This window comes from Podarcis filfolensis (assembly GCF_964270895.1).
Source record: "Podarcis filfolensis genome assembly, chromosome: 3".
Taxonomy (NCBI): Eukaryota; Metazoa; Chordata; class Lepidosauria; order Squamata; family Lacertidae; genus Podarcis; species Podarcis filfolensis.
Window position 1 is genome coordinate 945,080 of NC_139606.1, and position 18,235 is coordinate 963,314.

General features: G+C 40.6%; 1 protein-coding gene across 19 annotated transcripts in view; it reads right to left on the reverse strand.

The window, feature by feature from the left end:
- The window catches only part of ITSN2 (intersectin 2), a 93,227-nt gene that overhangs the window by 37,017 nt on the left and 37,975 nt on the right, over positions 1-18,235 (reverse strand). For 11 of the 19 annotated variants that reach the window (XR_014546317.1, XM_083606365.1, XM_083606354.1 and 8 more), the window contains exons 12-26: positions 15,763-16,025; positions 14,863-15,012; positions 14,295-14,435; positions 13,350-13,437; positions 12,529-12,668; positions 9,976-10,112; positions 8,353-8,801; positions 7,932-8,053; positions 7,558-7,736; positions 6,729-6,870; positions 5,978-6,183; positions 3,713-3,777; positions 2,247-2,413; positions 1,744-1,789; positions 1,546-1,667 (exon numbers count right to left, since the gene is read on the reverse strand). Coding sequence is in view for 17 of the 19 variants with exons in the window: in XM_083606365.1 (XP_083462491.1) it covers positions 1,546-1,667; positions 1,744-1,789; positions 2,247-2,413; positions 3,713-3,777; positions 5,978-6,183; positions 6,729-6,870; positions 7,558-7,736; positions 7,932-8,053; positions 8,353-8,801; positions 9,976-10,112; positions 12,529-12,668; positions 13,350-13,437; positions 14,295-14,435; positions 14,863-15,012; positions 15,763-16,025 (2,417 nt within the window). In the remaining 2 variants the exon portion in view is untranslated. Of the gene's footprint in view, positions 1-1,545; positions 1,668-1,743; positions 1,790-2,246; positions 2,414-3,712; positions 3,778-5,977; positions 6,184-6,728; positions 6,871-7,557; positions 7,737-7,931; positions 8,054-8,352; positions 8,802-9,975; positions 10,113-11,166; positions 11,248-12,528; positions 12,669-13,349; positions 13,438-14,294; positions 14,436-14,862; positions 15,013-15,762; positions 16,026-18,235 lie in introns of all 19 variants that reach the window. The other 8 variants (XR_014546318.1, XM_083606361.1, XM_083606353.1 and 5 more) reach the window with 1 other exon arrangement.

Below are 18,235 nucleotides of genomic sequence, written 5' to 3' on the forward strand. Positions count from 1 at the left end.
TTGTCCAACGTAGAGATTTCTCAGGAGACAGATGAGGTGATCAGGCACTCCCATTTCTTTAAGAACTTGCCATAGTTTGCTGTGGTCGACACAGTCAAAGGCTTTTGCATAGTCAATGAAGCAGAAGTAGATGTCTTTCTGGAACTCTCTAGCTTTCTCCATGATCCAGTGCATGTTTGCAATTTGGTCTCTGGTTCCTCTGCCTCTTCGAAATCCAGCTTGCACTTCTGGGAATTCTTGGTCCACATACTGCTTGAGCCTTCCTTGTAGAATTTTAAGCATAACCTTGCTAGCGTGTGAAATGAGTGCAATTGTGCGGTAGTTGGAGCATTCTTTGGCACGGTCCTTCTTTGGGATTGGGATGTAGACTGATCTTCTCCAATCCTCTGGCCACTGCTGAGTTTTCCAAACTTGCTGGCATATTGAGTGTAGCACCTTAACAGCATCATCTTTTAAAATTTTAAATAGTTCAGCTGGAATACCATCACTTCCACTGGCCTTGTTATTTGCAGTGCTTTCTAAGGCCCATTTGACTTCACTCTCCAGGATGTCTGGCTCAAGCTCAGCAACCACACTACCTGGGGTGTACGGGCCATCCATATCTTTCTGGTATAATTACTCTGTGTATTCTTGCCACCTCTTCTTCATGCCTTCTGCTTCTGTTAGGTCCTTACCACTTTTGTCCTTTAATATGGTAATCTTTGTACGAAATGTTACTTTCATTTCTCCGATTTTCTGGAACAGATCTCTGGTTCTTCCCATTCTGTTGTTTTCCTCTATTTCTTTGCACTGCTCGTTTAAGAAGGCCTTCTTGTCTCTCCTTGCTATTTTTTGGAAATCTGCATTCAATTTCCTGTATCTTTCACTATGTCCCTTGCATTTTGCTTGCCTTCTCTTCCCCGCTATTTGTAAGGCCTCGTTGGACAGCCACTTTGCTTTCTTGCATTTCCTTTTCATTGGGATGGTTTTTGTTGCTGCCTCCTGTATAATGTTACAAGCCTCCATCCATAGTTCTTCAGGCACTCTGTCCAGCAAATCTAAATCCTTAAACCTGTTCCTCACTTCCACTGTGTATTCATAAGGGATTTGATTTAGATTGTATCTTACCGGCCCAGTGGTTTTTCCCACTTTCTTCAGTTTAAGCTTGAATTTTGCTATAAGAAGCTGATGATGTGAGCCACAGTCAGCTCCAGGTCTTGTTTTTGCTGACTGTATAGAGCTTCTCCATCTTTGGCTGCAGAGAATATAATCAATCTGATTTCGATGCTACCCATCTGGTGATGTCCATGTGTAGAGTCATCTCTTGTGTTGTTGGAAAAGCGTGTTTGTGATGACCAGCTTGTTCTCTTGACAGAACTCTATTAGCCTTTGCCCTGCTTCAATTTTAGTTTCAATTTTAGAGTCATGGAATTGTAGAGTTGGAAGGGACCCTATGGACAGTCTAGTTCAACCCCCAGCAATGCAGCAATCTCAACACTCCACCCCCCATCCAATCTGAAATCCTACTTAGCTTGGCAAATGTGCAAGAATTCCCCTTCCTTTTACCTGCAATTCTCCCTGCCACCATCCGCTAGAATTTTTCTTCAAAATAAGGATCAGCTGCCCTGGGGCAAGACTCAGCTGTTCTGTTCCAGACGCCGTATAGGCTGTCGTAACCTGAGCAATTTCTGAAAGAAGACAAGCATCAATGAAAAATTAAATTATTACAATGAGCTAACACACTCTAAAATTAGTAATACTCACCAGGTTTTTTATTTAATGTCCCTGTTTTGCTAGCAGTAGCAGAACTCTATGAGAAAATAAAATAAAAAAATCCACTTTAATTTGCAGCAGTAGCACAACCCACTCAACTTTCTTAGTGATAGCCTACTCAGCTTACATGCTCTTGCTTGGGGAAGGGGGTTAACAAATAAGTGAGTGTGTATGTTTCTTGCTGTTTTGCAAATAGTTTTAAGAAAGTCCTTCAGCAGCTCTTCTTTTCCTGACTCAGTGGTCCAGGGGCAGTAACTATTAGACTTGGTCACAACTCTGCCCCACTGGGACATTCAGAGTCCAGCATACTGAACATCTCTGCTGCAAGCAGTGATTGCCCTCTTCCCCGCCTCTCCCATGATCACTTGATCATCTGAGACATATGAAAAGGGAAAAGGAAAAGGTATTTTAGGATTAGGGCCTCTGAGTTCATCTTTGGATACCATACCTCTCCACACCCCAAAGAAAAAGAAAAGACTGTACTAAATCCTTACCTCATAATCTTTTGGTCTGACATAGTTTGAAGGAAATATTCCAGTTTTATCACCAATGCTTCCAGTCCACCATTCCCCATCTTTCTGAGTAACTAATATTTCTTCTCCTTCAGTGAAAGTTAAATCACCAGGTTCAGAACTTGTGTAAGAATATAGCGCTATGTATTCTGGAAAAGACGACAGAATTTTAGCTTTGTAATGAAGACATTATTGAGGACATGAACATATTTATCCACACAATTCCTTTCATTTTTCAAACTCTGAACCAACAGCTGTTTGATGAGATAACAGCAACAGCAACAGCAACAGCAACAGCAACAGCAACAGCAACAGCAACAGCAACAAAACTGTGGGAAGTTAAGAATATAAGATGAGAGGTATTTGATCAGGCCAAAGGCCCAACTAGTCCAACATCCTGCTCTCTTAGTGACCAGCCAGATTTCCGTAGGAAACCTGCAATTGAGAACTGGGTGCAACAGCAGGCTCTCCACACTTGTGACTTGCAGTGTCATAGCTAGAAGTCAAGACCCTAATCTAACCCTATTTTAAAGCCATCCAAATTGGTGGACATCACTACATGTTGTGGAAGTGAATTTCACCATGGAATCAAGCGAAGGACTAAAATCAACAGGCACATATGGATTATCCAAACACTCCTGCTAATGTATAACTGAACACCTGTGATGGGGTAGGGGGCTGGGGTGGGGGGAAAGGATGTTATACAGTGGTACCTCGGGTTACATACGCTTCAGGTTACAGACTCTGCTAACCCAGAAATGGTGCTTCAGGTTAAGAACTCTTTGCTTCAGGATAAGAACAGAAATCGTGGTCTGGCGGCACGGCGGCAGCAGGAGGCCCCATTAGCTAAAGTGGTGCTTCAGGTTAAGAACAGTTTCAAGTTAAGAACAGACCTCCGGAAGGAATTAAGTACTTAACCTGAGGTACCACTGTACTTGCTATTATACAAAACGCAATAAAAATATTAAAATTTAAAAAGTAATCAATTTGTGAGGGCATAGTTATCGTCAGAACAGCAGGCAAGACTGTTGGCATTGCAAGTTTATGACCCGCTTCAGCTGAAGTGGGAAACTGTCGAACATGAGGGCAATCTCTAGAGGAGGCTCAGAGTTGGGAGATGTGTGTCTTGCCAGTCTTTCCCCTACATGCCTTCTGCCTATGCCCAAGGCCACCTCTTCACATACCTTTATGCTCTTTCCCTTCCTTGCCCATCAGCTTGCACTGACCTACATTTTTTCTCATTTTCTAAAAAAAGGTGTAGAAAAAGTATCCAAGTAAAATACATACAGACCATAATAAAGAGTTTTTCATTCCTAGTTTGTTACAAGTCTCATAACTTCTAGGCTTTTACGATAGCACACAGTTAAAGGTGCAGAAGTTTCAAAGAATTTGGAACCTTTCCTTAAACACATAGAAATCTAAAGGTTTATTCAAATTCAAAATCTTACCCTCGTCCAACGTGTAAGACGACGCTGGAAGTTTCCTATTTACAGCTGCATAAACAGCTTCTGGCCTGCAGATTTTAAAAATAAATAAAAATAAAGTCATTTTGGCGACTGCAAGATACAATGTTCATTATAGTGACTCAAACTTTACAAAAGACACAAAATTCAAATAAATTGTGTCTTGGAATTCATAGCTTCTTTTCCTCATCTGTGTACCAGGAAGTTTCTAATGTTTGATATTTTACTATGTTTTATATATGCTGTAAGCTGGCCAGAGTGGCTGGGGAAACCCTGGCAGATGAGTGGGGTATAAATAATAAAATTATTATTATCATCATCATCATCATCATCATCCATCATCCTCTGCTACTCCAAGGACTAGGCATCTAAATGCATCTTAACAGAGCCTTATCCCTTTGCCTCCAATTACATTTTTCAAGCACCCATATAATAAACCAGATAGTACTAAACCCGGCTATGGGCATTCAGAGCAAACTGGGACGGGTACAAAGGTTAATCAGAAATCTATGTGATTTGCCAGTTGAATTCACATAGCTGGGATGAAAGAATTCATTGATTTCATTTATTTAAAAAGAACAGAAGGAATGGTAAAAGGCATGTCTGAAAGGCCTCCTGCCTAGACACTGATGGGTGCAAGGGGGGCAGGGGACATGCACCTTTCTGGTGCTTCCTTTCTCAAAATATATCCTTCATCCCCAAATTTATATCTAAATCGCTTACCATAATTTTCGCTCCAAAACACACACTTTTTTGCTCCTAGAAAGTAAGGGAAAATGCCTGTGCGTGTTACGGAGCGAATGCACTCGACCGGAGCCATGGCTGCCGTCAGTGAAGCAAAGCGGGAGCCGCTTGCAGCTTTGCTTGCTTTACAGCCAGGAGGAGGGGGAGGAGCCGAGGAGGAGGGAGGGAAGGAGAGCCATGGCAGCAAAGTGGGCAGCAGCCGCTTACACGGGAGGAGGGACAGACGGGAGCCATAGCGAGCCGGAAAAAGCGCCTTGTAGCCAGCAACAGCTGCTGCAGCCTCAGCTAGCAAAGGTCCGCTCTCTAAACGGAGCAATGAGGCTGCAGAGGGAAGGCAGGGCACAGGAGGGCTCTGAGCCACGACCGCAGTGAAAACCAGTAAAAAAGTTTTTAAAAAGGCTGCTGGGGACAGGAGGGCACGGGATGAGGGAGAGGGGGAAATTACGATTCTCCCAGCGTCTCAGCTGATCCGCTGAGCAGGACTTGGGTTGCAGGGGATTCGCCATTAGCTGCGTAAACCAGCAAAGAGGGAGAGAAGGAGCAAAGCGGGAGAGGAAAGGAGCTGCTTACACTGCTGTAAGTGGCTGCTGTCCGGTTGGCTACTTTAAAGCAACAGTGCTCTTTCCCTCCCCCCTCCGCTCGCCAAAAAGCTCCTTTTCCACACACCCCACCGAGCTCCTTCTCCCCTTAAACCCCTCTCCTGCATCATTAGCAGCATCCTTCTCCACACACCCCACGCGTGTTCCTTCTCCCCTTAAATCCCTCTCCTGCATCATTAGCAGCATCCTTCTCCACACACCCCACACGTGCTCCTTGTCCCTTGAATGCTTTTCCTTCTCTCCCCACTTAAAACGTGGTTACAAAGCACGGATCCACATGGATCCTCAGGATTTTTGCACTGGGTCACCCCAAGTTCACCATCAGATCGCATAGCATATCCATGGCTACAGCCTGCACCAAAAAACACACACGCACCCACTGTTTCATGGGGCTGCAATGGCGCAAAAATATGGTTACAAAGCATGGATCCACATGGATCCTCAGGATTTTTGCATTGGGCTACCCCAAACTCACCGTCAGATCACGTCTGTGGCCACAGCATGAACCACAAAAATCATACATCCACTGTTTCGTTTAGAATATTTTTTTCTTGTTTTCCTCCTCTAAAAACTACGTGCGTGTTATGGTCAGGTGCGTGTTATAGAGCGAAAAATACGGTAAGTTCAAAAGAGCTTGATGATTTAATGCAATAAGAAATGAAAGGGAAGCCTAGAATAAAAAGTCAAAGGGCACTTTTAACTGTTCTTATGCCTGCCTAATTCCCAAATCCGTTATTTGTAGCCTGCAGTTTAAACAACAAGGGATACTTTCTGAAAGAGACTCTCCAGGGAGCAAATGTTGTGTACCCACTGCTCTGAACCTCAGTCCAAGTTTCCGTTCATCCTTTAAAACACTATCCAATACATTTTTCATGCATCCTTAACCCCAAAATTCCCAGAGCCTTACTCCTCTTTCTGGCTTTCATGTTCAGACAAGATCTTCACGTAGGATTTGGGAAACCACCCTCTTCCTTGACCTACTTCTCCGAACCACCAATTTTCCTGCTGCTCCAAGACAGTAATAATGTCATTTTTTGAAAAGTTCAAGTGGTTATCTTTTTTTGCAGTCCAGGAACAGAGTGCTTGTGCTTTTAGGTTTTCTACAACTTGCCCCTGTTAAAAAACAAAAAGCTTTCAGATGCCAATCATTTATGCAAGTTTCTATGCTTTAAAGAACTTTATTAGACAGAGTAATTTCTAGAACAAATACTTGCACATGATAATTTAAAACCAAACCAGATACTCTACCTAGGAAGGAGGTAGACTTGGGATACTATCAATAATTAGGTCAGTTGTCCTTGTAAGGACAACTCAGTTTCCTCATCTGCCACAACTTATGTTTTTCTGTTACACATATTTCAGCAAATACAGTTGTGACAAATTTGATGCTACAGGTTCTCTGAAAATTTATTTGAATGGCAGATTAGGAATCATAGAATTGTAGAAATGGAAGGGATCCCAGGGACCTCTAGTCCAACCCTCTGCAATGCTGGAATCTCAACTAAAGCAATCCCTTTAATAAACAAACAAATAAATGGTTAGCCAGTTCCACCTCTGCAGACCCTAAGCCTTATATCCCTGGGTATTCAGTGCTGGGGGAACAGTGCAGGATACAAAGATACAGGGACATAAATCACTCTTCTATAGGTAGAACATACCTGGCCATGGATGGGAGAAACAGATCCTGGGGAGACCGTACGAGTAAAAGCAGATTTTTTCTGACACGTGTTGACATTTAAACTTGAGAAAGATATATTTTGGTAATCGGATTCGTCGGCTGGCTTACTTGACGAAAGCGGCCTGCAAATTCAACATATGGCAATAAAGGTAGCACTTTAAAGCATGTAGTTGTGAAGCAGCAAAGCTTCCAAAATGCATGTAAGATTCATAAGTTATGAAGCTGTGTGCAGAATTTCAAATCAATCACTGCCATTCAGCCTTAAGCTAAACAAGGGAAAGATCACTTCTGAACTGAAAAGCAGCACAACTACAATAACTGCCACTATTTCTTAATATACAAAGCACATTTTTGCATAAACTGGTATACAATGGCCAAAATTCTAACACAGTTAGGCACCACAGAGTTAGAGCCTAAATCTTTGTTAGACTGAAGCCACTATATGCAGCATGCCAACTGAGTTGGCCAAAGCTGTTCTGTAGACTTCTGTCAAATTGTGTCCAACTGTTCCATTGCCCCTCAAAACACGTCTGGCTGTGGCCTGTGAGAGGGTATGACCTGTGGCAGCCACTAAGTTGTGGAACTGACCACAGAGGCGCATCAGGCATCTTCCTTATTCAGCTTTGGGTGAATGCTCAAGATGCACCTCTTTACCCTCTCTGTCTTTTGACACTTGAGAAGCATATTTTTAGAACCCACTTTATTTCTGAGACTCTAAGTTATTTTAAACCCGAGGACTTTAGGGTGAATCATCATCATCACCACCACCGTCAATTTTGCGTGGTAGCAGAGTATTAAGGTGCACTTACTCTACAGGAACTGAGGCAGTTGGTAAGGATACCACAGGAGGAAGGAGGGCTCTCTTTGGAGGTGAAAGGGTGTTTTCATTTTCAGGAATTTTTTCTACATAATTGCCTGGAAACCAGCCCTGATGGCCTTGGAAGCTCCCATATAACCAACCAGGCTCTCCCTCAGTTTTCTCAGCAACCTGGAAAAAAGGATGGAAGTGTGACAAAATGTTATCAACTAGCTTATTAGATAGGTTTTAATTCTTTATTTTATTAGATAGGTTTTAATTCTTTATACCCAGCATGGCACGCTGGGTATTTTGCAGAGAAGACAAAGGCTTTAATTTGAAATAAATATCCTATTAAGAATTCAGGGATTATCAGCCATTTCTTACCTGAATTATGTCTCCAGAATGGAAACTCATCTCATCATTATTCCTCGCTTCAAATGGATATAAAGCTCTATAATTCACAAAGGCAACAGATTTCCTAGACTCAGAGGAACCCACAGCATGGCCTGGAAAGTCAAGGAGGAACTATTACTGACTACTAATCTTGTCAGTTATGTTCATTTCAAAGCAGCAGTCAGTGCCTGCTTTGGGGTTTGCATAATTGAACAACATTGGCCTTTCAAGCCATGAGAAAAGCTGAATATTAACATTAGCTAAGGCGTAATTTAAACCTGTGAACTGATCTCTCCCATTAAGGCCACACATATTAATGGATTGGTAAAACCAGTAGACAGTGTGGGACTAACAGACTTCAGTGTTTTAAACTATGGTAGCTAATATCCTTACAGAAACCTGGGTAAGATACCTTCATTTTTCAATGCTGACTTAAGACTTCGTCCCTTTGTCTGTTTAAGAATGTCTACATTTTTTTCATTTAGCTGAGAAATGGGTTTCTCAGACTCTTGCAGATTGGCCGTGTCTTTTCTTCTCTTTTCTTCATCAAAGTGCTTATGCCTCTCCTCAGCTTCTTTTGCGAGCAGCTCCTGCCTTCTTTTGTCTTCTTTTTGCTTCTGCCTTTGCTGCTCAGTATCTCTCAGCATCTCGGCCTGTTTGTTCCATTTTTCCTCTTCAAGTTTCTCCTCTGCCAATTTTTGCAACTGGGCTTCCCTTTCTTGTGCAACTGCCTCCTCCGCTTTTTGTCTTTCCTCCTGGATTTTTTCCTGCATTCGCTCTTCCTGTAGTCGCTTTCTCCTCTCCTCTTCCTCCCTCCGGATATTCTGCTGCCACAAGTTCTCTTTTTCCCGCTTTGCTTTTCTTAAGAAAAAAAGCAGCGAAAACACTGTCAAAAAATGTTATTTTTTATGCTGATACTGAAAAGAAAAGATTTGGCACAGATCCTTAAATCAGCTGCTCTCAGTTTACATTATTATCTTCCTGTAAGCTCTGAAAGTCCTAGGACAACTTAAGCATCATAATAGCGATAGGAATGGTGAAGTGGATATATGCTGTCCTACACTTTTCAGTTATGCAATCTTACGATGGTTAAGAACTGGCACCATATTTATTTTTGTCACAGAAAAAGAACCAGTAGGGCAGGGGTCAGCAAGGTTTATTTTGCCTGAGCCGGATTGGCCCCGCAGAGACCCCTCCCTGGGCCGGATCACATGCATGCCTGCGATTTTCAGCGTCTGTGCATGCGTAGATGTGATTTTTGGCGCCGCAGAAGCGAGTCCCCGTGCCGCGCTGGTTTAGCACAATGCGCAAGCAGGCAGCTTGGTTTGGGGGGGGGGAGGCTTGTGGGCCGGTAAACGACCTCTGTGGGGCACTTCCGGCCCATGAGCCTTAGGTTGCTGACCCCTGCAGTAGGGTGTAGAAAATACAGACTCCATAAGCATCTTCAGAAACAGCAACTTTTTGCAAAGATTGTTGCCATATGCTGAAGTTAGGCTTGCTAACCTGTAGGTTTCAGAATCAATTCAGAAGGTTTTTTTATTATTAAAAAAAAAAAATACTACTGTGAGGCATATTATGTCACATAAAATGGAAATCTTTCATTCCAGTTAATTTTGTAATTCACAGTTAGCAATTTCTTATGGAGTCACTGTTTCAATATTATCTGAACATTTCTTTTTGAAGTGCAGTTCTCTAAAAATGTACAATTGCCCAATGAGATTTCAATGTAGCTAGAATTGTGATTGCCAAGAAATTAAAAAGAACCCATGCTAAAAAAGAAAAAAGTTGTGACCATTTTTATACTGATAGCATCAATCAAGGTGGGTCACAACTGCATCAGTAAAAAGTTACATTTTAAAATGCAATATCCAATACAACACAAAAACAGAACCAAGGTACATAAAAGTACTGGGGCGGGGAATCAAACCCAGAATGACAGCCCACGTAGTAAGAGGAAGTCTAAGCCTGTCATCTAAGAGAGTGCAGAGGAGGCCCTTTAGAAAAAAGCCTGCATTGTTTTAATTTATCCTGTTACCGTGCAGCCTCATCTTCCACTTTCTTCTTCTGTGCAAGCTCAGCTCTTCTTCTTTCTAGTTCTTGGATTTTATCTTGTTTGATCCTGTGGAGCTGCTCAAGAGCTAACTGCTGTGTAGAGTAGGTTTCTCTTAGCTCCTAATAAGAAAATATAGCATACATCAAATGAGCAAATCAGGGGGGGTGGGGGGACTTGATTTAGTGTTCTGCAATCCAAGTCAGGGTACGAAGAGGCAGGCAATCCTACATTGAGAAGTGTTCAATCTCTGTATTAATACAATCAAGAGAACAGGTTCAAAATTAAATAGAATATTTCTGAAGTTTATATTTCCAACACAACTTTCTTTCAGCTACTGGAGGAAGCAAGATATTATGTAATAAATTAGAAGAGGGGTTTTAGCTGATGCTTGTGTGCAACGAAAAGCCTCTCCAGAGGTGGGGCTCTCCTAAACTGTGTGAGCTGCATTGAAATGGGCTTGGGGGGCCAGGGGGGACAACTACTAGATACTGAGCAGAGGAATCTTGTGCAACAAATGGTGTGTACGGAGACACAAGTCTCCCAAATCTTCTCTTATAATTTATATTTCACTCCATTAGACTGAGCAGGGGGAGACTTAAGAGGCTGTGGAGGCAAGAGCTGAACAAAACAGACAGGGACATTTAGGTGAAGGAGGTGGGTGACCTTAGAGCAGGAGGTGAATCTGTGTGCTCTCAACTTCTCTAAGGACCCATTTTAGTATTCAGAACATGAGACACTCACTTTACTAAGAGAGAAAAATGTTCAGATGTGATAATAACGTGACAATTTCAGACCTTTCATTCATCAATCTGAAGCACTAGAACTGGTTCCATTTCAGAAGAGCTAGTAAGATTTATTTAAATTATTTAATGAAGGAAAAGCTGTGTGCAACTAAATCTCACATAAAAAACAATGACAATCAGATTAAGTATCTGGTAGTAGTTAGTAAGCTAGCAAGCTTCATATTAATGCTTTGATTTGTACCTCCTTCAAGCATTTGTTGAGCAGACAAGATTTGAAAGCAAACAGAAATGCGAAGGAAAAAACAAACTGTGCTGTACTGCACTGATACTGAATAGACTGGATTTTGAGTTAAGGGATTTAAATGCAATTAAAAAAATAAAAAACTATGAAATTATTATAAGCAAAAAAAGCCAAAGATTAGAAAGTAACCTTAAGTAAGAGGAAGAGGTTGTTGAGACAGCTTAGCAGACACAAAAGGCACTGAAGAACAGAAGCATCCATAGTCTCATACTGTAAGATAAGGCAGATAAAAAGCTGTTACACTTTGCACTGCAATTTTTATATATATAGGGAACTCATGGTGTTGTAACTGGTCAATTTAAATTACTCTCAATTAGCATGTTAGGTATTAATCATGCTTTCTCAAAATTATTTTCTTGAAGAGTATATCAATTCTACCCAGACACAGTTACTGATGTGTTTTAATCTTTTTTTTTTACTTTCTAATTATTTTAAAATGTTTTAACTGTTTTAGTGAGAATTTTAATGTTTCCCATACACCATTTAAACTGCTTTCGTATAAGCAAATGGAATATAATTTTTAAATAAATGAAAAAATCAAATTCCGCCACTAAATTTCAGCAGTTATGTCTCCTTTAGATAGAACTTGTCACACTACTATTAACTGTTTTTAAGTGCAACCCGAAACAAAGTGTTGGAAAAGTAGAGTGCTCTTGTTTCATCATGGTTTTTTCCCATTTACTCCACTACATAGTCCATGTCCCTACGGTTTTTCATTTCCACTGGGCTGTTGGGTTCTCTCCACCTCTGAGATTTTTCAGCAAAAGTTGGGGTCTCCCCGAAGCCTTTTACCAACTCCCTCTTATATGTGATGAAGGCGATTTGGCTATATAAGGAATGGTGCTCAGAGAATAAAGATCTATCTGTTTACACCAGTGCCATAATGCAGCAGCCAGAAAGAGTTAAGCTGTATGAGAACTGGCTTGGTCGTTGCTTAGATGGTGAAGAGGTCGAGCATAATTGATGGCCTTCCTAACTATGCCCTGTGGTTAGCTTTTATTAAAACCAGAGAGAAAAATATCTTAAATTATTAATTTGCATATCCCACAGTTTTGTTCTGAATAGGCTATGCAAAAATGTTATGAATTCTGTAATTTTTGCACAATGTTTTATTTTCCCCAGTATATTTTTATTATAATCTTATTTAATTGTTACCCACTTTGGGATGGCAGTATTCAATAACAAGTAAATTAATTCAGTTTACAACATTCAAAATGGCACCCATACCAATTTATGACCATGAGGCCCTGTATTGCAAAATGCTGACACATGCATTATAAATGTCAAATAAGAGACCAATCTGTGAACATCTAAACAGTATGAATGGAAAGGACAGAAAAGGCACGCTACCTTTCATTGGCCCTTATCGGCTGAAATACTGAACTAAGCTTGAGAAACAGAAGAAAAATCAGAAGCAAGAAAATTTTTCATAGGAGGGAGGGAGGGAATACAACAAATTCTTACTCTCACAAATAGGAGGCAAGATTGTACCTTAAGTTGATCATCAAAAGCATCCATTTCAGAAAGCTTGGTAGCCGTTTCTTTTTCTAGTGCATCTAGTTGCTCTCTAAGTCTTTGGCATAATTTTTCCTTTTCTGAGGACTTCTTCTGTAGTGAATTAAGGTCTGTTTCTGTCGATGAAAGCCAAAATCCAATGTTTCATCTTAAGAACATTTTGGTTATTTTTTTCCCTTCACTTATATGGCCCTTGTAATTAACAACCTGCTTTACATTTACTAATCCCCGCCACAATCTCATCAGCTCATTAAGAATTTGGTACCTTTTGAAGTCAGAGAACTGAGTCTGAAAGCTTGTCCAGATACTCAATAAATCCATGGTGGGAAAGAGATTTCAGCTGATGGCTTAATCTTACCCTGAGTTGTTAAGAGTTGGAGCATGCCTAGTTTGCCATCTAGTTCACCCCCTGCTTGACCCAGGGAATTCCATGCTTGAGTATCACCAGCAGATGGTTCAACACCTATAATTCCTCCAGAGGAGGAGGAGATGCAGTTTGCACTAGGCAGATATCTTCCATAGCCAGACATGTTTTGATCCAGCAGTGGTCCTCAGGGGCAAATCAGATGGACTTTTTTTTAACAAAAAGGAAATAGAAGTACATCACCATCTATCAGTTCTATGTATTTGAATTTCTGAGCATCCCATGTTCCAAGGGTCCCCTTCTAGATTCAGGCTCAAACTGTCCTTTTCAATCCCTCACCTTCATTTTCTCCTTCCTTCCCATCACTGTTTTGGTAATTAAAAATAATGAATGACTGAGAAGGATAAAGATAAATAATGCTGAATATACTTACTAGGAGAATTGCCCATCTGCATATGATTCATTCTCTCACTTAACTGCTGTTTTTCAGGAATGAGGAGGATCAGCTTATTCTGATATTCCTGCAGAGTCGGGGATAAAATTTTAGAAAGTTATCATCAGTATACTTTCTTTACATATTTAATAACTTAATGCATTACAGCCCTACCTTCTTAGAAATAGATAAGGTATATTCATGGGACATCTCCTGAAATCAACTGCCCTTTGATTTCACCAGATTTATGTTGAGTATGACTTAACTGGATTTCACCCAATAATAGTAATTCTACAGGAAGTTAGAGACACTTGGGACAAGTGCAACATTAGGCTTGATTCTGGTATTTCTCCATGGGAATCCACAGTACATCCTGATATTGTACTACGGTCAATATGGAGACCTATCAGTTCGAGTAAGAGTGACACAGATTCTCCATACTTTAGATAAAATTTTGATATGCTTAAATGTAAAGAACTCTCAGCTGAAAATTATTTATAGATAGTATTTTATGACCCCACAAGAGAAATGGACAAACCAGCTTATATAAAAGACACGTCCAAGAATAAAGAAGGATTTAGGACTTGACAGTTTTTTCTTAACCTTGAAGCATATTGGCATAACAAATATTGTTACATGCTACATGCATTTAAGATTCTGTAAGCTGTACCTTGTAAAAACTAGAAAAACCTGATAATTTAACCATCAATAGCTTTTATCCTTGTTAGGTCATTTGTAGCGTTAAAAAACAAAGTTTAATTGTATTATTTTGAGAAATCTAGCTATTGGAGGAGAAATGTTTGAACAGAAGCAAAAACTGTTATTATTTTGTAGCTACATCTTAACACAGATGTATCAAAAAATACCCCCCTCCAATTCATTCATGTCCTTCATTCTCTGGAACACACAAGGCAACAAGTTGAAACTTAAAGTGAGATTTCATACTTGAAGCTGTTGTTGTAGCTGCTTGACTTCAATAATTTCCAAATCACATTTCTTTTCCAGAACATCCAGATCATTTTTTTGAACTTGTTTTCTTTTTATAACATCTTGCAATCTCCCAGAGATCTGCTGGTGTTTGCCATCCTGTAATGAAAATAATCTAAAATCAAACATCTGATCCGAGAACATAAAAACATGCCTCTAATATACAGAGTATCAGCTAATCACTACCCCTAAAACAGAAAGTTAGTCAAAACCAATTAACAAGAATTTTTAAGATAAAATATTATACAAGCTGGGAGATACTCTCAGGGTCAATAGCCACTGAAGAAGTATGCATGCACATGAAAGCTTATACCCAGAACAAACTTAGTTGGTCTCTAAGGTGCTACTGGACAATTTTTAAATTTTTTATTTTATTTTATTTTATTTTTTATTTTGACTGCCCATCCCACCTGACCCCCCCCCCAAGGTTGGCTGGAGCTGCCACAGTCCAAGAGCATCTGCAGGAGCTGTGTTCCCTACTCCTGCCAGTGGAGTTCCCTATGTCTTTTGCAGTGCTGTGACTCACCAAAGCATCTAGCTCAAGACTGAGGCTCTTCTTCTTAGAGGCCAGTTTGACAATTTCTTCTTGTTCTCGATTACGCTGATTAAGAAGATCCTGACGCCGAATCCTCTCCCACTCCAGACGCCGTTGGCGCTCAAGCTCCTGCTTTGCTGCCTGCAGATAAAATAACCACTAAATGTTCAGTTCTTTCAAAAGTGCTAAAGGGCAATGAATTATGGAGAATGTGCATTTCAACTTCTTTAAAGGGGGAGCCTCTGGTCTGAAGACAAACATTTATCCTACCTTTCCATAGCCGCCCACTTGGTGCTATTGCACTGGCAATGCCATACAGGAGGCCCTCGCTTCTCCAAGCCCAGGGGAAGGGGCCCATGCCATGAGGGTCCTGGTTCTGCTGCAGCAGGTTGCATGTACTCCTCCCTCTGGGCCTCACATTCAGGGGTTCCCTGATTACCAGCATCCGTCTCAGCATGAGGAACTCAGCCTCACCCCTTAGCTGGTGACACTACAGCCTCGGACTTCCTGTCAAGGTCACTGCTGGACTCGGGACTGCCTACCTGGACAGGGTTGCTAGCGTATGAACGACACTGCAATTCTGTGTGACAGACACCTGGCAGGCACTTTCTGGAGGTGCTTAGGCAATGCCCTGAAAGGGCCTTCACCTCAAAATAAAGGCAGCCCAGCTATTTGTGCTGACTGCCTGGAACACTTCAATGGAGAACTGGCTGCATGAGGCTGAGCTTTGGCTGCCCCCAGACACAGCTGGGGCTCTTGGGTTGGTGTCATCTTTAGGGACAAGTGGGTTTCAGCACGGTGGCAAAAGAATGCTTAAGTGAAGATCACTAAACAGCAATAAACGGAAAAGATATTCCTTTGCAGATTAAAAATAGCAATTAGCAGAACAACCTCCCGCCTTTCAATTTCTTTCTTTCTTTCTTCCTCCTTCCGTTTCTCCATCTCCCGCTGTTTTTCCAAGTGCCTTTCCAGTTCAAGTTGTTTCTTTCGCTCCTGCTCCTGCCGTTCCCTCTCTCTTCGCTCCTTTTCTTCTCTTTCCCTCTGAGCCTTACGCTCCGCCTCTCTCTGCTGCTGCTCCAACAACACCTGGCGGCGTTTCTCTAGCTCCATGTTGCCTCTCTCATAGTTTGCTTTCCTCTTGTCCTCAAATGTAACTAGATTAAAGAATAGTAAATGGCATCAGAGTGCAAAAATTGATCTAATGCAGGTTCATTTCTAAAACAAGGACAGTACAGTGGTACCTCGGGTTAAGTACTTTATTCGATCCAGATGTCCATTCTTAACCCGAAACTGTTCTTAACCTGAAGCACCACTTTAGCTAATGGGGCCTCCTGCTGCCGCTGCGCAATTTCTGTTCTCATCCTGAAGCAAAGTTCTTAACCTGAAACACTAATTCTGGGTTAGCGGAGTCTGTAACCTGAAGCATATGTAACCCGAGGTACCACTGTAGTATGAAACATGGAGGTAGATAACACTCAAGTAAGATCACTGACAAATGGAAAAGCATTTGTTATATGCACAGGGCTTTGATACTGAAGTGATTCAAAAAGCAAATTAAGTAAATAACCGTAGTTTTGGGTTTCTTCATCTTGCCTGCTGCTTTCATAGTCCCATGTTTCTCAAACTTGAGTCCCCATCATCCCTGACCACTGGTCTTGTCTTTTTTTTAAAAAAAGATATTTATTAGGGTTTTACAAAAAACAGAGATGAAAAGAAAACAAAGAAAAAGAAAAATACAAAAAATACAAAGATACATAGAAGAGAAAAAAAGAAAATACAAAATACAAAAAGCAAATCCATTTTTTGATATCTTTAAGCTCATTTGCTTGTTTCCTTGACCTCCTCACACCTCCCCTTTTTGTATTCCCATTTACATAATCAATTCAGCAAATCCTTACCCTCTTTCATTTATCTTAACTCTATATCATAACATATTATAACTCTATATTTTCATCCATTTATCAATTCATTTTTGCATATTCTTATTAACTTTTGTTGCTGAATACCACTTATTGCCAATCCAAACATAATTTTAACATTCATTAATTTTACAATATTTCTGAAGATAGTCTTTAAATTTCTTCCAGTCTTCCTCCACCACCTCTTCTCCCAAGTCTCGGATTCTGCCAGTCATTTCCGCCAATTCCATATAGTCCATCATCTTCATCTGCCACTCTTCCAGGGTGGGTAGGTCTTGTGTCTTCCAATACTTTGCAATAAGTATTCTTGCTGCTGTTGTTGCATACATAAAGAAAGTTCTATCCTTCTTTGGTACCAATTGGCCGATTATGCCCAAGAGAAAGGCCTCTGGCTTCTTCAGGAAGGTATATTTAAATACTTTTTTCATTTCATTATATATCATCTCCCAGAAAGCCTTAATCTTTGGGCACGTCCACCAAAGATGAAAAAAGTACCTTCATTTTCTTTACATTTCCAACATTTATTATCGGGCAAATGATAGATTTTTGCAAGCTTGACTGGTGTCATGTACCACCTGTATATCATTTTCATAATATTCTCTCTTAGGGCATTACATGCCGTAAATTTCATACCTGTGGTCCACAACTGTTCCCAGTCAGCAAACATGATGTTATGACCGATATCCTGTGCCCATTTAATCATTGCAGATTTAACCGTTTCATCCTGCGTATTCCATTTTAACAGCAAGTTATACATTCTTGAAAGTATCTTAGTTTTGGGATCTAACAGTTCTGTTTCCAATTTTGATTTTTCCACCTGAAAGCCAATTTTTTTGTCCAAATTATAGGCCTCTCTTATTTGATAATAATGAAGCCAGTCTCGCACTTTATCTTTTAATTTCTCAAAACTCTGCAATTTCAATTTGTCTCCTTCTTGTTCCAATATTTCCCAATATTTCGGCCATTTGGCCTCCATATTGAGCTTTTTCTGAGCCTTCGCTTCCATTGGTGACAACCACCTTGGGGTTTTGTTTTCCAATAAGTCTTTGTATCTTATCCAGACATTGAACAATGCTTTCCTGACAATATGGTTTTTAAATGCTTTGTGTGCTTTAACCTTGTCGTACCACAAATATGCATGCCACCCAAAAACATTATTAAAACCTTCCAAATCCAAAATGTCTGTGTTCTCAAGAAGCAGCCAGTCTTTCAACCAGCAGAATGCTGCTGATTCATAGTAAAGTTTAAGGTCTGGCAGGGCAAATCCGCCTCTTTCCTTTGCATCAGTTAATATTTTAAATTTTATTCTGGGCTTCTTGCCCTGCCAGACAAATCTAGAAATGTCTCTCTGCCACTTCTTGAAACAGTCCATCTTGTCCAAAATTTGCAAAGATTGAAACAAAAATAACATTTTTGGCAATACATTCATCTTTATAGCTGCAATT